This window comes from Stegodyphus dumicola, chromosome 12 (genome assembly GCF_044657685.1).
Source record: "Stegodyphus dumicola isolate Sdum_Otavi_A_Nest chromosome 12, ASM4465768v1".
Taxonomy (NCBI): domain Eukaryota; kingdom Metazoa; phylum Arthropoda; class Arachnida; order Araneae; family Eresidae; genus Stegodyphus; species Stegodyphus dumicola.
Window position 1 is genome coordinate 47,626,393 of NC_140779.1, and position 21,009 is coordinate 47,647,401.

General features: G+C 29.7%; 1 protein-coding gene across 3 annotated transcripts in view; it reads left to right on the forward strand.

The window, feature by feature from the left end:
- Positions 1–20,429, forward strand: part of rhea (Talin_middle and talin-RS domain-containing protein rhea) — a 194,189-nt gene extending 173,760 nt beyond the window's left edge. For all 3 annotated transcript variants that reach the window (XM_085827687.1, XM_085827689.1, XM_085827688.1), the window contains exons 54-60: positions 2,428–2,532; positions 2,715–2,820; positions 4,263–4,390; positions 5,254–5,379; positions 9,216–9,278; positions 16,164–16,346; positions 18,608–20,429. In XM_085827687.1, coding sequence (XP_085683813.1) covers positions 2,428–2,532; positions 2,715–2,820; positions 4,263–4,390; positions 5,254–5,379; positions 9,216–9,278; positions 16,164–16,346; positions 18,608–18,865 — 969 coding nt within the window. In that variant the 3' untranslated portion in view covers positions 18,866–20,429. The remainder of the gene's footprint in view (positions 1–2,427; positions 2,533–2,714; positions 2,821–4,262; positions 4,391–5,253; positions 5,380–9,215; positions 9,279–16,163; positions 16,347–18,607) is intronic.
- Positions 20,430–21,009: the final 580 nt, after the last annotated feature.

A 21,009-nucleotide genomic window follows, 5' to 3' on the forward strand; every position in this document is an offset into this window, starting at 1 on the left:
CTTCTTAAACATAAATTTATTTTAATTTTTGAAAAGATGTGTCTTTTGCTTTGTATTGTTCAGGGTGTGAACATGCTAATCTTGAAAAAATGGGTTAAAAAAGTGTTTTGACCATTGATATTTGGTAAGAGAAAAGTGAAAGATATTTTTAGTATGCTAAATCATTTTCTCATATCTTTTCCTATGGTAAGTTTTCCTGTCTCTCAAACTACGAGAGTTGCTGTTTATATTTCTGGTCTAATAATGATAAAACAAATTTTTATGATCAGAGTTGGTTTTATTGCTTTTCAAATATTCTTCGTGAAAATCAATACACTTTTGCATGCATTTGAACCAATTTTTGAAGCACTTTTTTTACTTCGATTGAGATAACTCCAAAACATGCATCAAATGCTTCTTTGGCTGTCACAAATCGCTGACTACATAATACATTTTACATGTATGGGAATAAAAAAAGTCATTGAGTGCCAAATGCTGTATGGCAGATAACCCATCAATTTGATTATTTTGGCCCATCAAAAATTCCTTTTTTTTGAGCCGGTGTATGAGAGCTTGCATTGTCATGATGAAGAATGATCCGTCTCTTCTTCTTGGGTTCCTCCCCCCTCCCCAATTTCTCCAATGACATCTAGCAAACAAATGGTCATGTACCATTTGGATTGACCGTCCTGCTGTGCTGTAATGCCATTGTTGCCATGTGACCAATAATGCCAAAGAAATTGGCAACCATTTGCTTCAATATGCTTCTTCCAAGAACAACTTTTGTTGGATTTGGCTTGTCTTGGAAAATCCATACAGTGGTCTGCTGTTTTGTTTCAAGCTCATATGCTTAGATCCATGATAAGTTACCTGTGTAGACATTATACACAGCCTTTGATGCATCTTGAACGTTTTTTGCCACATTTCCTTACACCAATTGACATGAGCCTTCTTTTGAACATTTATCAGATTATGCTGGATCCATCGCAAACAAATATTTTTTAAAGCCAAATGTTCATGTGATATCTTATTGATGTTTGTCATATTAATGCCCAAAGATGCCTCTATCTCATGGTTATGTCACATGACGATCTTGCTTTATCAGTTCACACACAGCATCAATATTTTCTGCCTGATTTTGGACAACCTTCATGGAATTCGACCTGAAGCAAAGGTCGACCATGAATGGATTCATTATACCAGTTTTTACAGGGCTGTAGGATGGTGCTTTATCGCTGTATAAAGAATTAAGTTCGTCAAAGCACTCTTGTCTTGATAATCCACATTGAAATTTATGAAAAATAATCTCCAAAAAATGTTCACGAGTGAATTCGATTTTTTTTGCCGGAGAAGAATTTTTCAGTTTACTGTAAACAATGTGAATCATGCTAAAATGTCAAAATGTTTCGAAGAAGTTATGGTTAAAAATATCAAACTTTTGATAGCAATCGTCTGCAATTGCTTTCCAACACTTACTGTTGCCAAGGCTAGAAATATAAATAGTAGTAAAAAGACCATTATACATTATTTTCTGTGGCTGGCTAAAATTAAATATCATGTCTGCATATAATAAAAATAGCCATAATATGTGCTGCCTTGTTTTAGATAAAATTCTTGTGATAGTTATTCTGTATTTTTACGTAAAAATCTGTTAAAAATAATAAGATCTGTTAAGAATATAAGATTGTATATAGTCAAATTCTAATAAGTTGCCTCGGTTCTCATTGTATATGCATCATGTATGGATATAAAAGTTTTTAAATGCCAAATTTAAATTTCAGATTAAATCATTAAATATTTTTTCGCAAAAATCTGTTCAGAGCTTTAAGTGAAGTATCACTTCTGGTTTATCCATTTTAGCCAAAATCTAATATACGTTTTTCCTCTGGATGTAAAAATCTTCAATTCTAAAATTGAAAAAATTTGGATCTTATTATAATATATTTTTAATTAAAATGGGTTTCAAGTAAAGTATCACTTCCAGTTGTTCAATTTTATCCAAAATCTAAAGAATTTTTTATATAAAAGCAGAAATCTTATACATGGAAATTAGAAAATTTTTAAGTTTTATCGTAGACCCAAAAAAAAAAAAAAAAATCATTTCACACATATAAACAGAAGTAAAAACTTATTCTGGGGCAACCCTAATTTATGCTTATTTCATTGAAGACTGCTGTTGAATTTGTTTGACCAAAAACATTCTCTCTCTTATATGTGGGTTGGGTATAGGTTGACTGGAGGTGAAAAGTAATAAATAAATAAGGGCTTAGGATTCCATGAGTTTAAATACCAGATCATACCTGGATTAAAATTGCATTGTGCGTTACTGATGTACTAACTTTTTATTAGTATTTAAGAAGTAATTCCAAATTTCAGTTATTTAACATTTAAAACATCATTCTGTATTGTAATTGTTAACTGTGTCATTATTTTTCTTGTTCTATCTAGGCTGCTGCTTATTCATCTGAAACTCAAGAATTAAAATACAGGACTTTAGGTTCTGGCCGTGTTTGTGCATCGCATTATAGAGAACTGCTGCAAATGGTTCACCATGTAAGAATATATATTCATTAAAGTCAATAACGTGTGCTTTTTATGTTTCTTAAATACTGATTTAAATTACTTGTTGAAATTGACTATTGGATGTATTTACTGAAATGATAATTAGTATATAATCCAAAAAATATTGAACTGTAATAAGCGTATTTCTTGAATCTGTTTTATTTATCTTCTAGGTAATTCAAAAACCAACTTCTGAAGGGAAGCAGCAATTAGTTACTATATCACGAACTATTGCTCAGTCAGTTACAGATGTTGTGTCTTGTGCTGAAGCTCTTAAAGGTTTGTGAATATTTTATATATAAATTAACCTTAATCATATAAAAATATAGCTTAAACTTGAATCAAAATAAATCTGCTCTTTATCTTATAATTTGAAAGCATTTGTATAAAAATGGAGATATTAAAATACCCATGCCTATATACTATTAGCATAATACAGAAAATGAAGCACTTACCTTATAAATAAAAATTTTTAAAAAGAGAGGGTATATAATTTTGTTAGTGTAGATATATTTATAGGCTATAATAAAAGTTATCCACTTTAAAAAAAAAAAAAAAAAAACCCTTTTGTGTATAACTAAGTTTTACTTTAGTAATACTCATGTCTATTTCATGTACTCAAAGTGAAATTTGAAGAATAAATAAATAAGCAAAAAATGTAATACATCTATTTGAATATTAAATAAGTGCAATACATGCCAAAATTTGGTCTCTTTATTTCTAATTTCAAGGGATCTGAATAAGTGTTCTGAGTTGAACACTGTTAAATGCCACAGGCAGTATTTAAATTATATCAGGTAAATTGAAGTTCATTAAGTAAAATAAAACTAACAGCAGAATCAAATAAAATTCACAAAATTGAGAATCAAGTAGAAATTTAAGACCTTGATTAATAACTCAAAACAATAAATTTGAAAGAAGCATAATAACTGTAATAAAAAGCAAAATTTAACTTATTTCTAGAAATGGTGTGAATTCCCATCATCAGAAATACCATTATGTATTTTTGTTTAAATGTTCTATGACAATGTGAGGCTCTATTTATGCCATATATTTTAAAAGGAAAACAAAATATGTCATGCAATGTGAAAGTTTTAATATTAAAGCGAGATAATTCCTTATTTGATGTGGCACAGAGAGATTTCATATTAAAATCAGTATTTAAATTAATTGTAAAGAATAATTTGTGTTCCTGAAAGAAGAAAGCTTGTGCTATCATTTAAATGTATTTAACTTTATGGAAGTAGGAGAAAGTTAATGTTTCCTTTCTCCTTTTGAAGTGATTGTGATTGTATAAAATTGTAATTGCATTGCCTTATGTTGCATTGCATATATTATTTGATTATTAAAATTGTAATTGCATTGCCTATATCAATTTTTATGTGTATAATAAATCCAATTGCAATAATATTTCAGCTATAATTATTAAGTACAAAATTTCATTTGTAAAGCATTTGTGTAAATGAATGCTTTATGTCTGATTGAATCTAACTTAAATTGACTATGCAGGTGTGTAACACAATTTATATATGCTTGTATTTTTTTCTTGACTTAATATTTATTAGATGTCTTAAATATACATGTTCTTAAAAAGAAATTTTGTTCAAAACTGAGCCTTTATAACTTAAATTTTTAGTTAAAAAATAATGTAAATAAGATGTAAAATGAAGGATTCAGTAGTATTTTTTATTTCTGGTGACTTATATATGTATTTTCTTTAGGAGCAGACTGGGAAGATCCAGAAGATCCTATGGTTATAGCTGAAACAGAACTATTAGGTGCTGCCAATTCCATTGATGCAGCTGCTAAAAAACTTGCAAACCTTAAACCAAGAGTAAATAAACGTCACGTAAGTTACTAAATTGCATATATAAAATTGTCTTCTTTTTTTTTTTTTTTTTTTTTTCTCTAAGAGGGTTGGCATTTCTCATGTAACAGCTTTTAATAGAGAACTCCGTGGCTGTTAGATATGTTTGATATTCTTGGTTGTTGATAAAATTTCAACCAAGAATCAGACATATGCTGATAGACTTGGAGATATCATCTGGGAGGTTTCCAGTATTTGTATGGTATGCAGACAAGTATTTTTAAATACAGATGAATTTGTTTTCCATCATTTGCCTTGAATTTTTCCTTCAAACATGATAATGTATTTGCTTTTAACATAACTTTTGATTTATTTTTATTTGGATTTGTTAAATGTTTATGAAATTTCTTCCATCATATGTTTTATATCTTGGAATAAATTATATGTGATTAATAACTTCTGATTTTAATGAAACGCATATTAAGAAGATAATTTAAAAGACTTAAAATGTTTTTGTATTTAGTAATTACTTCATTGTAATAAAAATAACAAACTAATTCTTACTTCATCCATCTGCATCATAATCTGAGCACAGGTAACAGCTTTAAAATCTGAGTATAGTAGTAACTTAATATATAACTTATATATGTAATACTTAATATATGGGTAGTTTTTTTTTTCCATGTGTTATTGTTGTTGTTGTTAAATATTTCCTGACCTGGTAAAAATAGTGTATTTCAATCCATTTGATGTCTCATTTATTTTCTTTTGCAAGAAATTACCATATAAGTAGATCATAAGTAAGATTTCTAAATAATCATCAACAGAACTCAAATTCTGTTAGAATAATCTGAAGTATCTAAAATGATGTTTTGTATCTAAAAGAAAATTTAATTTTCCTTTAGGATTTAGATGAATCTATGAACTTTGATGAAATGATTTTGGAAGCTGCCAAATCTATTGCTGCTGCCACATCTGCATTAGTAAAGGCTGCTTCTGCTGCCCAGCGTGAGCTTGTTGCAGCTGGCAAAGTATGTTTGACCCTTTTTTTTCCCACTACCATGCAGTTTGTATTAGAACTTTTCTCTATGTGGTTACAGATTGAAACATTGGAGTTCTAAAACATTGCAATAAAAAATTATTCAGTTCAAAAACTTTGAAATTTTAAAACATCACCGTAGAAAATATCTTGGTAAAAAAATAAGCATGCAGAAATCATCTCAAGATGATAACATCGTGTACCTGTGTTTTCAGACTTTAAATGTATGCATAATGTTTGTGAATGCAAGAAGGAATGAGAAATATTTTTGCCCTTTTATTTCATACTTTTGAATTTACTAATAAATTTTTTATTTAAAACAAGAAGGAAATTTAAGCATTCTAAAGCTAAATATGAGTAGAAATTTCATGCAAAGTATAGAAGTGAATAGAATTTTAGGCTTAGAATTTGTAACTAACTTAGTTGCTTTCTGGCTTTATCAGTGAAAATTTTATTAGGGAATTCAAAATTTTGAAATATACAGATAAAAATATTCCTCATTCTTATTCTCACACAAGTTATTATGTGAACATGCATTTAAAATTTTTAAAGTCTGAATACACATCTACGATGTTATAATGTGATAATTTACAGGTGCTTTATTTTTTGCAATTTTCTATGACATTGTTTTAAAACTGAGAAGATTTTTAACCATTTTATTTTCTGTAACAGTGTTTTACAACTGTGATATTTTCTCTTTGCTTTCTTTGGTCTTGTGATGTTTTCTACAGCGATGTTTCTCTGCATTGTTTTCTCCATGACATTTCCATCCACAACGTTTTTGGCAGACAGCCGTTATTTGTATAAAGTACAGCAATACCTGGCACAGTCTGTCTTTGATTGAATGATATTCACTACAATCTGGTTTGAAAACTTCAAAAAAAAAATTAATTTTAATTAAACAAAAGAAATTTTTATTAGTACATAAAATTATTTTTTGATATGTACATGAGGGTTTTTACCCTTTTATGTAGCCCATTCTTATTTTGTGAGCATTATGTAGTTTTCTAAGTTCTGCGAAATGATACATATTTAAATTTTTCTGGAGATCTCCATTTATATACTCATGCTTGGGACACTGTTTTTGGGTTCTGAAAGCTCCCACTGGAGAAGATAAGGCCACTGACAGTAAAAGATTCCATCAGCTTGAAAGAATGCTTCAAATGCTAATGAGCTAGATAATGAAATATTTATGAAAATGGATGAATTTAGGCTTATGAAGAATGGAAGGGAAATTTAGATGCTTGCACAAGAATTAACAGCTGAACAACTATTAAAAAAGAAACTATTAGAATGGTTAAAACAGTGTAAGAGGATATATGATAGTTGACCTCAATATTGAAGTGGCTTATAGCTTAACATATGATAAACAGTGTAATTAATTGATGCAAAGAAATGTATGAAAAGAAAAAGGACAAAGGAAAAAAGTGCTCATATATCAATATTGAAGTTTTTAGATAATAAAAAATAAATTGCAAAAAACCGTGCATTTTTGAAAACTGTTTCTAATAAAGACATTTGAATTTATTAATCATCACTTTTTTTAACATACTAAAGTTTATTTTCTGATAACAAGAGATTTGGTTAATATATATGCTTTAGTGATAGAACAACTGATGTTTTTTGCATTTGTTCATTATTTGAGAATTTCAAATCCTTTTTTGTTGGTTTTTCATATTTTTTTTTATTTATTGTTTTTATCAGTTAAAAAAATTAGCTGCATAATTAAACAGTTGGTTTAAAAATTAAACACAAATGCTGTTTAAAAATCATGTCCTGACAATTTCTAATATGCCTCTGAATGATTATCTGGAGTTAATGTGCTAAATTTTATACAGGTTCCCAATTACAGAACAGGTTAGTTGCATAAATATTATTATGGTTTCCTATAGATGCAACTTAGCTGTCAGCATTAAATATGTACATAGTTTTACAGCATCCAAAATTAATTTTCTTAATTTCCTAATTGTTACTAATGTTAAAAATAAATATTTTTACTTGAGAAAGTCCTATAGTGAAGCATCCTTCATGGGGTGATAGTTCTGTGCTTTACTGTAATAAATTATTTTTCTGTATTTTCTATTTTCTTCCCACCCCCTCTAAGATGATTTTTAAAAAATTCAGAAAAATTATATGCATTTACAAATTTTACAAATAAATAAATTAAAATTTTTTTAACTTTACCCCTCTCAGCATTATGGATGGAAAATTCCATATAAAAGGGTGGCTTAATGTATTCATTACACATGCAAATTTATGTCAGCTTTTAATGTATTCAATTTCAAGTTGGAGATTGGATGTATATTGGAAGAAAAGGAATCAAGGTACAAAGTGAGAGAGCCGTTTTTTAATTTTAATCAAGAAAAAATACCATTTATTCTTGACATTTTGAGAAACTTTGAAATGTGACAGATAAACCCATAATGCCCAGTGGGTTAAAAACTAGAACTTTAAATTTTATCAAAGGTGAATATATTGCTTTTGAAATAGTTTTGATGTGTACAAAGTGCTTAATTTTAAAAGTACATATTTTCCACATTTGTTTTTTTGTCACTGTTTTGATGGAACTAATTCGTAAGATGTTTCCAATAATAATCTAAAACTCTTTATTGCGTGTGTATGTATGAGTGTTTGTGTACAAGATATAAGATATTTACTGGTAATAGTGCACTGGGAATTTAATGTTGTCATATAACAAAACATGGATCAGATGTTCTTAGTCTAATTATGCAGGGACTATTGACTAATTGGAATTTATGAAATTGTTTAATTTTATGTGAATACTATAATAAATGCTGTCATTTGAAATAAGAAATTGCTTTAACATTTAGGCAGTGTAATTATTACTTGGTCTTGTTAGAGTTCAATGATGAAGGATGGACTTACGCATAAGGTGTGACCAAAAAAAAATTAAATATTCCAATAAATCAGTGTACTTACTGAATTAGTTTTTAGTAATGTTATCACTTTCTCTCTGTTTTTGCTTGAATATCTCTAACTGGGGTAAAATGGGTTTCCCTTTATGTTAGATTTAACTGTAGGAAATGAAAAAAAGGCATGCAGAGCCAAATCTGGTGAATAAGGTGGTTGCTCCATCTCAGTAAGGTTTTTACTAGTCAGAAACTGCTTGACAGATAGGGCCTTATGAGTAGATTTGTTGTTCTGGTAAAACAATCAGTCATCAATCCACAAATCGGGTCTTTGTTTTCCTAATCTTTTCACAAAGTCTTTTTAGTACTTGGTAGTGCTGAGTAAAATCTGACCTCTGGGAACTCACTCAATCATTAGAATTTTCTTTCAAGGTCATAGGTAAAAATCCATGTTTCATCGCAAGTTACAACAGATTCCAACAAATTTGGATCATATCTAATGCATTCTAGCATATCCACATACAGGTCTTTACAGCACTGTTTTTGGTTATTGGATAGAACTTTTGGAACAGCTTTCGCAGAAATCTTTCTCATGTATAATTCCTCGATTAAACTGCATCCATATTCAAGTTAACCAGCTTTGCAACAAACTTGGATAGATATAATATGATGTAGAATAATAAAATGAGGAAATAAAATTGGGGGAAAGGGGATATCCCTGTCTAGTTTTCTCCTCTGCATGTGGAGGAATAATGATATGGGGTTGAATTTTAGAGTAATAAGTTTTATATTTCTAACATATATGGCATGCTTCAGATTTTAGTCCATATCAAAATATAATTTATATCAATATTATATTGATGATTGTAATAAATTCTCCAAACAAATTAGTATTGTAACATGTAATTGAAATAACTGTTAAATATTTTTATAGTAGTATTCTAATTTTTTTCATTAGGTTGGTGCTCAACCAGTTTATACATCTGATGATGGTCAGTGGTCTGAGGGCCTTATTTCAGCAGTAAGTAGATTACATAATTATGCATCTTTAAAATTGAAGTAAATGAAGATATGTATTCTGTATTTTCAAATAATTACGCTTTTTTGCCAATTTTTAAATGATTGTTAATTACAACCAAAATCCATATATATTCTGAAATCAGTAATCTCATTTTTCTGAAATAATTTAGGAATATAGTAGGTTAGAATAGGATTAGCGTCTTATTATGAAACATTTTTTTGCATGGTCTTTACTACATGTAAACATTATTTGAAATTAATACAGCTGAAGTATCAGGTTTTTATTATTCACCAAATATTTCTTAAATGTAAGATATTTTTTGGGTTCTTGTCTTCAAAGTTTTCTTAGGTGTAGTATTTGAGCTTGCAGAAAATTCATTCAAATATATATTTAAACAAAAAGGCTAGTAGTCTATGAAAAATATCAACTGCAGTAGTTTTCATTTCTAATAGGTGTAGTTGGCATTCACATAACAAGAATTTGGCTCTAAATTTTGTAAATTAAAGTAGGCATATATTATTTCTTTGGAAAAAAAATTAAACATTACTAATCAAAAATCCTCTTTCATAAAGCATTTAATGTTCCTTTTTATGATTTTCTTATTTATATGAACCCTCTGAGCACCATGGAAAATTTTATCCAGCCATGAGATTTTTAGTCGCTTGGTATATATTAGCTTATAATTTAAGATAGTTTGCTTTCTTGCTTTATTTAATAACAGAGATGTCATCTTAATGAATATAAGTTTATGAAAATAGAGACTAAAATAAGTAAATATACAAATTTAGCTAATAAAATCTGTTTAAATATGGGTCTTCAGGACAGATACAAAAACTGTGCCACTCGGAGGGTTAAAGAGTACAAAGCATTGTGAATTACAGAGTTCTTATCATGAAATTATTGAAACCTTACAGAATTTCCTAGCAGCAAATTATGCTTTTAAACCTATGAACCTTGTAAATTAATTGTATTTTAAACCTTGTAAATTATACTTACCGAAATAATTTATATTGAATAGTTTAGAGCAACAAATGATTATTTTACAGGCATTGAAATGCCCTGTAGTTGCTCAGACTTCAAATTTTAAGCTCATCCTTTAAACATTTAATTTCCTCACCTAGTCACCACTTCTTCCCTCATCACTATGAATGAACATAACTTGTTATTCTAACTGTTCAAATGCAAATCACACATACTCTACTTACATAATTTTTTTAATTTAAAGTATATTTTTGCATATTTTAAGTTTCACTGTTTTATTCAAAATATGTCACAAGGAAAACTTGCAAAACTAGTTTGAAAGGCCTGATCTGCGTACAGATATGTATTTTTTCCTGTATGCAATCAAGAAACTTTAAGAAAAAGAGAATAGGTTATCATGAGTTATTCTTTTGTTCCAGTTGGAAAGTTTTCATAATTTGATTATATTAAGCTAAAAATAAGTTATTTAATGGTTAATCGTATATATTGAAATTGTTTAAAATAAATGTGAGTCTGAAGTTTAATATTTAGCTGCCAATGCATTTAAATCAAAAATTTATCTTCGCAGATTTTTTTTTCACTTTGTGCCAAGAATAATTCACTTGTCGGAATTCTTAATTTATAGTAACCTACTTAAAGTGTAAACAATAAAATTTTCTTACAGATACCAACCTTAAGAATTCAGACAGAAAATATATTTGAATTGTCTTCACATTACTATTACAGTCAAAAGTCGTTAATTCGGACACCCATAATCCGGACCTCAAAGCTACAAACGTTCTGCGCATGCGTCGCGTTGACGCATGTGCGTAAGACCTTTACGGCTGCGAATTTGCGCGTGCGCAAAATACGTTTACGAATGCGCGTTTAATGTATAACGGACTGTATAAGCTAAGCTCTAATTATCTAGTTCAGTTGATGTTGCAGATTGCGTTGTTCCTTAATCTTCGAATTGGATCCGGCTTATTATTTTTTGCAGACTGTTAGAGCAATTTTATAAAAGTAAGCTTGAACTTTCGATTATGTCAAATAGAATTTCCAATTTATATTTACTAATATGTAACGGATCTACAAAGCGAAAGTATGTTTCGGAGTCCATTAAACAAAAAGTGGAATTGCTGCAAAAAATGGATAAAGGCATATCTTTTGTTTATCTAAACTTTAATGTTTGTTTATCTAAACTTTGTTTATCTTTAATGCTGCAGCAGGCGGCAATGAATTGGAAGTTGATCTGTCAGCACTATCCTTATCTTCAGGGCAGATGTTCTTATTTTATTTGGCTTATAATTGCTTACTAAATGTAGTATTTCATTTCAGTATACTCCATATTTGATATGATTAAAATCGAATGCCTCGTCATTATAATTCGCTTCCGATAGCGAAGAAAGTGACAGAGGTTATTGAAAACGAAAAAATTTCGATTGACAAATTAGTCGGTATTCTCGACACAGCAATTATAGGACTTGAACAGTCGAACTGTAACTGAACAAGAAATTATGTATGTTTATAGAATTAAAGAGAATGTATTATCACATAAAAAACGAAGCAATTTAAACAACTTACGTTGAAAGAAATGTTTAATAAAGTAAACAAATAAATATTAAGCTCTTTTTTTTTTTTTTTTTTTTTTTTTTTTTTTAAATTTTATAATTTCTTTATGCCATTTTATCAGATTTACACTGATGATCTATAATCCGGAAAAATCGATAATCCGAAATTGTCGAAATCCCGACGAGTCCGGATTAACGACTTTTGACTGTATTACTGTTTATGTATGTTTTTATAAATATTTAGTTAAATAATTTTATTTTCTTTAAAAAAATAATTTTGTTAAAAAATTCCAGTTCAGTTGCTTTCAAACTGCATGTTTGGCCTGTGTGTAATTTGAGTTTGAGACCACTGCCTTAGTAAATTGACTTTTTATTGCAAAAGTCTTATAGTTGGCATAATTGGTACATAAGGTCAAATATAGGCATTCATATATGGTACAATAAATAATTAAAATGAACCATTACAAATTCTATATATGTCACAGACATGTTGCTTTTTGTCAAAATTGCCATAAAAATTTTATCTTTCACATTCAAAGGACATATCAAGCATATTTTTAATTATAAATTTTTATTATTATATTGTTATAATTAATTTTTAATTATAATAATATAATAATAAAAGTCAAAACAAGAAATTCCATGAAAACAGGAGCATCATTAATGTGAAATACAACTTAAATGTGCTCACAGTTGTTACATTGAATTATAAACTTGCACAAGGCATTCTGAATGAAATGGAATAATATTCTATTATAATATTGCATATAAAAGGGATGTTACTAATTCTGATTTGACTAAAAATTAAGTAAAGTTGAAATTATTTAATTTCATTTAATTAATTAATTTTACTGCATATCTAAATTACAGTCTTCCTCTTTTATATTGTTCATTTCTGTTACTTTTAGCAAATAAATATTATTCCTTGTAATGAGAAAACTATTAAAATTTTAGAAGCTTTGGAGCTGTCTTTAATCTTTCATGTAGTTAAAATAGTTTCTAGAACACATATTGGAAGTTTCTTTAAATGATATTAAATATATTATTTTAATATGGATTTTTTTCCTTCCTTTTAAGTTCAAATATATGGTAAAAAAATTTTCCAAGCTTATGATTATAATCTAGAGATCTTCCACTGTTTTCTTTCAGACTGGTAGTAATTTAGCATTCTAATTTAAGTGTAGGCATTATAGATAAATATATATACCATAATTTCCGGAAGAAAGGCTGCATCAGTGTAAACGCCGCACTCGAGAAAAATGGCGGGAAGAAAATTAAAATTACACAGAAACGCCGCAATAGATTAAATTGCGCGTGACATCGTCGTGGGCCGTATAGATTCAAAAACTCAACCCAAGTCCTGATATATGACATACCAGTTTAGAAAAATGCATGAAATGAAACCATAACTCAAAAATAAATTAAAGGTAAGAAATGTATAGCTTCTGTGCCGTTTAGAGACATTTTCAAAAATTTTCCGCTTCCTTCTTACTTAAAAACTATCCAACAAGTACTTGTACCCAAACTGATGGGATCTGTATTTGGCAGAATGCCAAGAAAAATCCATTCATGCTGAAGGGGAAATACGTCAGAGTTCGTTATTGCGAGGCAGGTGGAGTCGTGTCCGCCTTTGAAAAAATTTGCAGAAAAGGAAGGGGTGGGGAGAGGATGTGTCCTGGAAGATTCATGGAATCACAGAGGAGAGAGACTATTCAAACTGATGAGAATGTTGATTTGAAAGGGGGAAGAATGTTATTGTTCTGAGATCTCGTTTAGGGTGAATAAGGCATGTAGGTCCATTCAAGGGAAAGAATGTTATTGTTCTGAGATCTCGTTTAGGGTGAATAAGGCATGTAGGTCCGTTCAAGGGAAAGAATGTAAACAAAATAACGTTCGCAAAAAGCAACTGAGTGGTCTTTTGTGTGGGAACAGCACCAGTCTATGCACAATGACAAGGCCATCCAAACTATGTACAATGACCATCATAGGAAATATTTTATTTTCAGTGCACCTAAACGCCGCATGGGTAGAAATGCCGCACTCGCTGAAAATTTAAGTTTTAAACACGTAAACGCCGCTGCATTTCTTCTGGAAATTATGGTAAACATTTTGAGAATGTATGAAGTAATTACAATTATTTTGCATTACTTGAATTCAGTATTAAATTGGCACTTAAAAATTACCAAAGAAAAACCTTGAAAAAACTTGAGTAAAATAGCTTTGAAAGTTATGTCAATTGTTAAATGTATGTGTATTCTTTTTCATCTCATTGAGAAAATAAATAGTCCAGTATTTAATCTTTTAGACATTTTGACTATATTTTAGCAGCAAAAGTATTGTTTTCTAACCATGAACTTTATTTATTGGTCATACTATGCAAAACTCAATTAAAACTGTCTTGAGCTTTATGCCGCTAGTGTTGCGTTGACACAACAGTCAAAACAAATGCGTATATAAATATAACTACCTAAGACACTTTATACCAGCGAATGATTTTGTGTAGGGAATATTATAAAGATTATTTCTGTAGAAAAATATTTTCTTTCAACAATCATTTTGTTTATATAATTAATCTAATACTTTAAGCAAAATTTAATGGAACTTTTTTGAACGGGTATTTTTGCCGAAAATATGTAAGGAAAAAATCGCCATCTTTATGAGTGATCTATTTTTAGTCAAGGTCACCGTTTATCAGAACATTATGTCAATTAGATGTTTATATTTGTGTTGGGAAGGAAGGGAAAACAGGCGTTGCGCTGATGCAACGTCGGCAGGAAACGGGTAATCTCCTTTTTTATTCATTCCTTTCGATATTCTGGTTATGTTCTGGCGGCTTTAAAAATGCCTGGAACAATGTATCTTACATTAGAAGAAGCCCTTCAAAGATTTTTTATGAAGAAACAGATGATGATAATGTTATTAATGACCAGAATGAAACTGATATTGTTCTTGTTCCCCCAGAAATTGCAAAAGTTAGTGATGAAGAAGAAGGGAATGACAATGTTTTAAATAATGATAATGATATTTTACCAAATGAATACTGCTGGGGAAGTTGAAATTCACGAAAGAAGTAAGTTTCAGCCTTCTAAAAGCAGTGGTAGTCATACGAAAAAGTTTAAAAAGCAGAAAACTAAAAACTTGAAATGGATAAAAAAGGAACCATCAGTTACATCTCAGGAAGGAAATGAAGAAAGATATATAAGAGAAACTATAAAAGACAAAATACAAGTAGTAGAGAGATTTTGATTTTCTTTTTGGTTTAGACATTTACTCTCTTCTCATTGAGCAGACAAATATATACGCTCAGCAAAAAAATAGCCCAGAATTTATTGCATCTGAAGTCTATATGAGAAAAATTATTGGAATATTATTGCTCACGTGATGTCATTCTTTACCTCAAGTAGAAATGTATTGGTCTCTTGATAAGGACATTTCTGTTCCTATTCGAATCACGTTTGCAGTACAGGAATATGAAGCAGAATTTGCATTTAGCTGACAATAGTCAAATTGACAATACTGATAAATTATATAAGGTGAGACCTATCTAAGCTTACTAAATATCACGACTTTCTACTACTATAAATAAAAAGTCTCTTTTAGATTTCAGACGCAAGATTGTATTCCTTTTGCAAACTCCTACTGAGAGTGTAGAATTAGCTACAAATAGATCAGCAACAAAAAACACCTAGTAAATTCAGCATTCAAAAACCATTGCATGGAGATGGTAGACATTTTATCGTAAAGTCCGATGATAACAAAGACTTCGTTGTAAAGAGTGCCATAGCCAGATTGTTTATAGATACAAAGTGTGTAATGTAACTTTACATCATGATTGTACTGAAGCTTTTCATGCTTGAATTTTTCAAAATAAATTTTGAAATAATCTGTATTTGTAAAAGAAATATAATATATATTTTAATATTAAATTAATTACAAGTAAAGTGATTTGTAGATTTATAAAACGTTATACAGCTAAAAAGTAATCCAGCGCTCCACTCGAAGGAAACATCGCACGAGTACAATCCTACTCACTAAACATCCGTAGTCTTATTCCACTGACATTGCGCAAACACAATACTCGCTTTTTTCCTCAGGTAAGAGTATTTTTTTTATTTTTAATGTTAATTTATGTTATAAATGCTTAATTTAATATTTGTTATTATTTTCATGAGAAAAGACTCATTCCTTGTAGTTCTGGCAGTTAATGGGTTATTCTTTTACCCACTATTAGTGCTAAACATTTTAAGGATCTTCCTGGAATAGAATTAAAAACTAGTTATAAGTGAAAAAATTTTCATCATCGCTGTTATTGTTGTAAACTTGTATTTCATTAATGCATCTCCTTTGGTTTCAGGCCAAACTTGTGGCTGCAGCTACGCATAGTCTAGTGGAAGCAGCAAATTCCTTAGTGCAGGGTCATGCATCTGAAGAAAAACTCATATCCTCTGCAAAACAAGTAGCAAGTTCGACTGCCCAGCTTTTGGTGGCTTGTAAAGTGAAAGCTGATCCAGATTCACAAGCTATGCATCGCTTACAGGTAGTTTAAAATTTTATATAAAAAAATAGATCTACTGTATATATTGAATTAAAGTCATCCTGTTTTCTTTCTGAAAGGGAACTTTCTTATATGATAGTCATTATAAATGTTTTCTGAATATATTCATGTTGCACATATTTACATTTAATCAAATTTTGGAGAAAACTTTAATAAGTTTTTAAGTTATTTTTGGATAGAATCTATATCAGTAGTTAACTATGTGTTTTAGATGGATGTATAACATTCTCATCAATATTTGCTTTATTATATATGATGGTTGCAGAAGTAAAAGCTTAATTTGAAAAATCTTTGAGTTCTGCAGACCACCCTTTCATGAAACTGCTCTAGGATGTTTTGCAAATAAGTATTTGCAATAACTTTTGAATCGGAAAATTTTAGAAAGTTTTCATTGACTAAAGGATTTAGCCGTGTTCAGGTGTTTTAACTGTGTTTAACTCCTTATATCATTTATTGAGGCTCATTGTTATATTCTTGAAGCTGACTCAGTGGAGTAGTGAGCATAACTGGTGCCCAGGGCAAAATACATTTTTGGTGCCCGCCGCCGCCGCCCCGAAAATACACAGTGATATGATGAAAATCTTGTTTGAAGACCATTTGGGCACCCCTGTGCGAAAAGGGTCAGCTGAAACTAAGTCATCAGCAAACTCCATTTATATGGTAATGCTGTAGTTATTTAGAAATAAATTGAAGCATTTTGCAAATTGGTGAATTTCTAAAGTAATTTATAAGTATAGACCTTACTTAATTGGTTCATAAGTAAAGATTGTGAAAAAATATTTTACTCAATTTTCCATCATTGTTTCAACTGTCAGTTGTTTTACATTTCAACCACTGAGATAGTTCAGTGAATAAAATTAATCTCTCAAAAAGCACAAATTAATTTTGTTTTATTATATACAACAATAAATTGTATGAGAATCAATATCACCTTTGCAGTACAGGAATGTGAAGCAATAGATGGCAATAATCATTTGACAACTCTGATAAATTATATAAAGTGAGACCATATCTAAACTAACTAAATAGAAAATTCCAACAATTTGGTATATTTTGCCTTGACTTGAGAATTGACAAGCTAAGGATTCCTTATCAAGGTAAACATTCAGGAAAGATGTTTTTAAAAGGGAAACCTATAAGATAAAACATGGACTCTGGTGTCATCTGATGGATTACAAGTTTCACTTTGATATTTAAGGTAAGGCTTCAGCTAAGTCGACAGCTCTAAAATTATCAGAAAATGAAGAATTTGGTCTTGGTGGAAATGTGGGGATAAATTTGCTCAGTGTTGTTAAAATTCTCGCCAGTCATACTATTAACTTTATAACTTTTTTACATCATTTCATCTTCTCTCTCATCTAAAAAATTACGGTTTTAATGCTATGGGAACAATTTAAGAAATCCACATACAAATGTATCCACTAGAAATGGTGAAATATGTTTGTAAGAAAGGTAAGGATACGTATGATTTCCAGTATAAAGAGAAAAACAAAGTAATTTTGGTCCGATAGAATGACAGCTCAGTCATTACTGTTGATTCAACATTTGGAAAAATTCAGCCCATAAAATTTGTTTCCATTACTCGAGAATATAAAAGAACATCATCTTGTTGAACAATTCCTTAGTGCAGGGTCATGCATCTGAAGAAAGACTCATATCCTCTGCAAAACAAGTAGCAAGTTTGACTGCCCAGCTTTTTCGTAGCTGCCCAGTAGCAAGTTCGATGGCAGTGCCAAAATAGGAGGAGATTTCATGCATATTCTTTCTTATCTCATTAAAATAAGCTCAAGTCTTCATTTTAAAAAATATTTGACATAATAACAAAAGATTTAATATTATGTCTGTCTGAAACAAAAAATATGACTTGAAATTAAGCTAGGTTAAAAGCAGTGCATTTTTTTAATACCATTACTAAGTATTTATTTGCCTTATGTCTTACAAATTTTCAAATCTGATTTAAATTTTAATAGTATGTAGCTTCCACATAAACTATGTAGAAGGAATTTATGATAATTGATTATATTTAATATCTGATGTGACTGTAAGAAGCTGGATCAGATTATGTATGTCATTTCAAAAAAGCTAAAAACGGTATCTTATGAACCATCGTATTAAATTAAACTTGTTTTTTTATTCTCGTATAAGATTATGCAAACTGTAAAAAGTGCTTATAGGTTTTAATTGTGGTTGCCTTGCTTTAATTTTATATAAATGAATTCTTTTTCATTTTTGAAATTTTATAGCAAGCTGGAAATGCTGTGAAGCGGGCAACAGACAATCTTGTACGAGCTGCTCAGCAAGCAATTGAGCATGATGAAGAAAGAAGCCTTATCATTAACAAGAGAATGGTTGGTGGTATTGCACAAGAAATTGTTGCTCGTGAAGAAATTCTCAGGAAGGAAAGAGAACTTGAGGTAGCCCGTGAAAAACTTGCTGCAATTAGAAAAGCAAAATATGGTAACAGGCCTCCTGATGAATATCAGGGTTATGGTTCACCATGAAAGTGTTATTTTTGTAATGTATTCATATTATGCATCACAAGTCTTCAAGGAAAAAGTATATTATTGCTTCCATTGACACTTAATATCCGTCATATACTGGACACAAAAGAAAAATATTGCCTTATATTGACTGATGTTATATTTTTAGTAAGGCTTTATCTTTTGTAGAAAGGAAACTGTGGATTTCAGGTTGAAACAGATAATCAGGATTAGTTATAGTGTTTTGAAACATTTTATGATGTTGCACATGTATAGTTTTTTAAATGCGCATGTAAATTCTTGTTGGTAAAGATTTTGTAAATTGAATGTTCTGGTTTGCATTGCAGAGAAGCACTTGTTACTGATTTTACTCATTGTTGTTCACTTGTCTGCAGTTTTACGACTTGTGTAGTTGACTTAAATGTACAGTATAGCAAATTAAATATTATAAAGTATCATAAAATATGCTGGAAGTATTTTACAAAACAATTTTCTCTTGAAGTCAGTATTTCATGGTTGAATTCTAAAATAATCAGACTGAAGATTTTCTCATTATGTTTGTCTAACCATAAACCTGAAACATTTTTCGAATCTATATCTTATTTATTGTTATAAATAAATATCTTAAATTTGAGTATGTCATAGCAGTTTATACTAGTCTTTTTGCATGCAGACAATTGTATTTATCATTCACATTGCCTTAAATAATTCTGGTGCTATATTAACAAATTTGTGATGCATAGTTTGCATTTGAAATTTTTGGAGATTGCATTAAAGAAGTGCATGTTTAAACTGTTAATTGTAATTATCATGAAGGAAACTTAATACATTTTAAAGATTTGCATTTCAATTGCCCTTTTTCTAATTAGTGATTGCTTCATACAAGAATAGTTGTCAAATGCTTTTTATTAAAAATGCTGTTGTCGCACATTACAAGATATGTTATTATTCAGCATTTTAAAATTTTCTTTCTAAATGTTTTGACATATGAAAATATTAATTTTACATAATTTTAGATCTCATATCATACATCTTAGCATGAGGTGCATTTATGTATTTTTGCAGTTATATAACTTTTGGTCTTATCACTTGTTCAAATTTTCATTTTTCTTTGTTAAATTGTTTTTTAAGATGCTTGCTTTGGCAGCATTGTTCAGTGCCATGTATTATAAATTGTTTGATCTGTTTATAAATAGAGTAGTATTTTTTAATACTTTGATCCTTAATATATTATCTTGATCTCAACAGTGATTTTTGTTCAGTAATGAAGTTGTTAGTGTGTGTTCTTATGCCTTAATCTTACAGTTTATCAATAATGCTTTTTATAAATGAGTAACTTAAAACATAATTTATAAGTATCTGGGATCTCCTAATTTTTTTAAATCAAATTGTGATTGTCTTAAACTTGTAGCTAAGTTTTTAAATGTGCAATATTTTCTAAAATGAAACTTACATGCCCTGCTGTTTCGTCCAAAAAAAAAATTCATGCTGTGAACATGTAACAGATTTTGCATAGTTTTGCCAATTTAAAGGTGTTTTTTACATGACATGACATAGTTAAATAAAATGCTTTCATTGTTGACTATATTGTTGTATTCTCTAATATATTTCTTTCTATGTATTATACTATTTTTTAGTAACCTTGTAGAGACATAAGGTATTTTTTTGGAAGCAGGCAAGATGAAAAATTAGCAACACCTTCGCTGGGACTCGAACCACGGACCTCTGGAATACGCACCCAGCATGTAGACCACAACACCACGAAGGCACATGAAGAAGGTGGCAGAAATACCATATATAATCCCCCTTTTAAAGGGCAACTGGGATTTAGGGGACCCTATCGCCAAATCCTGGGTGTGGAGAATCATCATCCAACATCTTTTTAGTTCGGGTGTCACTTCTGTAGAGACATTAGGTTTTTTTTTTTTTTTTTTTTTTTTTGTTCTAAAGCAGGCAAGATAAAAAAATAACGACATCTTCACCGGGAATCGAACCATGAACTTCTGGAATACACGCCTAGCATGCACACCACGAAGGCACGCGATGAAGGCGGGAGAAATACCTTATAACCTAATAATGATAAATTCTGATTAAGAATAAAAGCTGGTGAAATTTTAATTGAGTAAAAAGAAACTCATTTTATCTGATAAAGTATTAAACTGGTA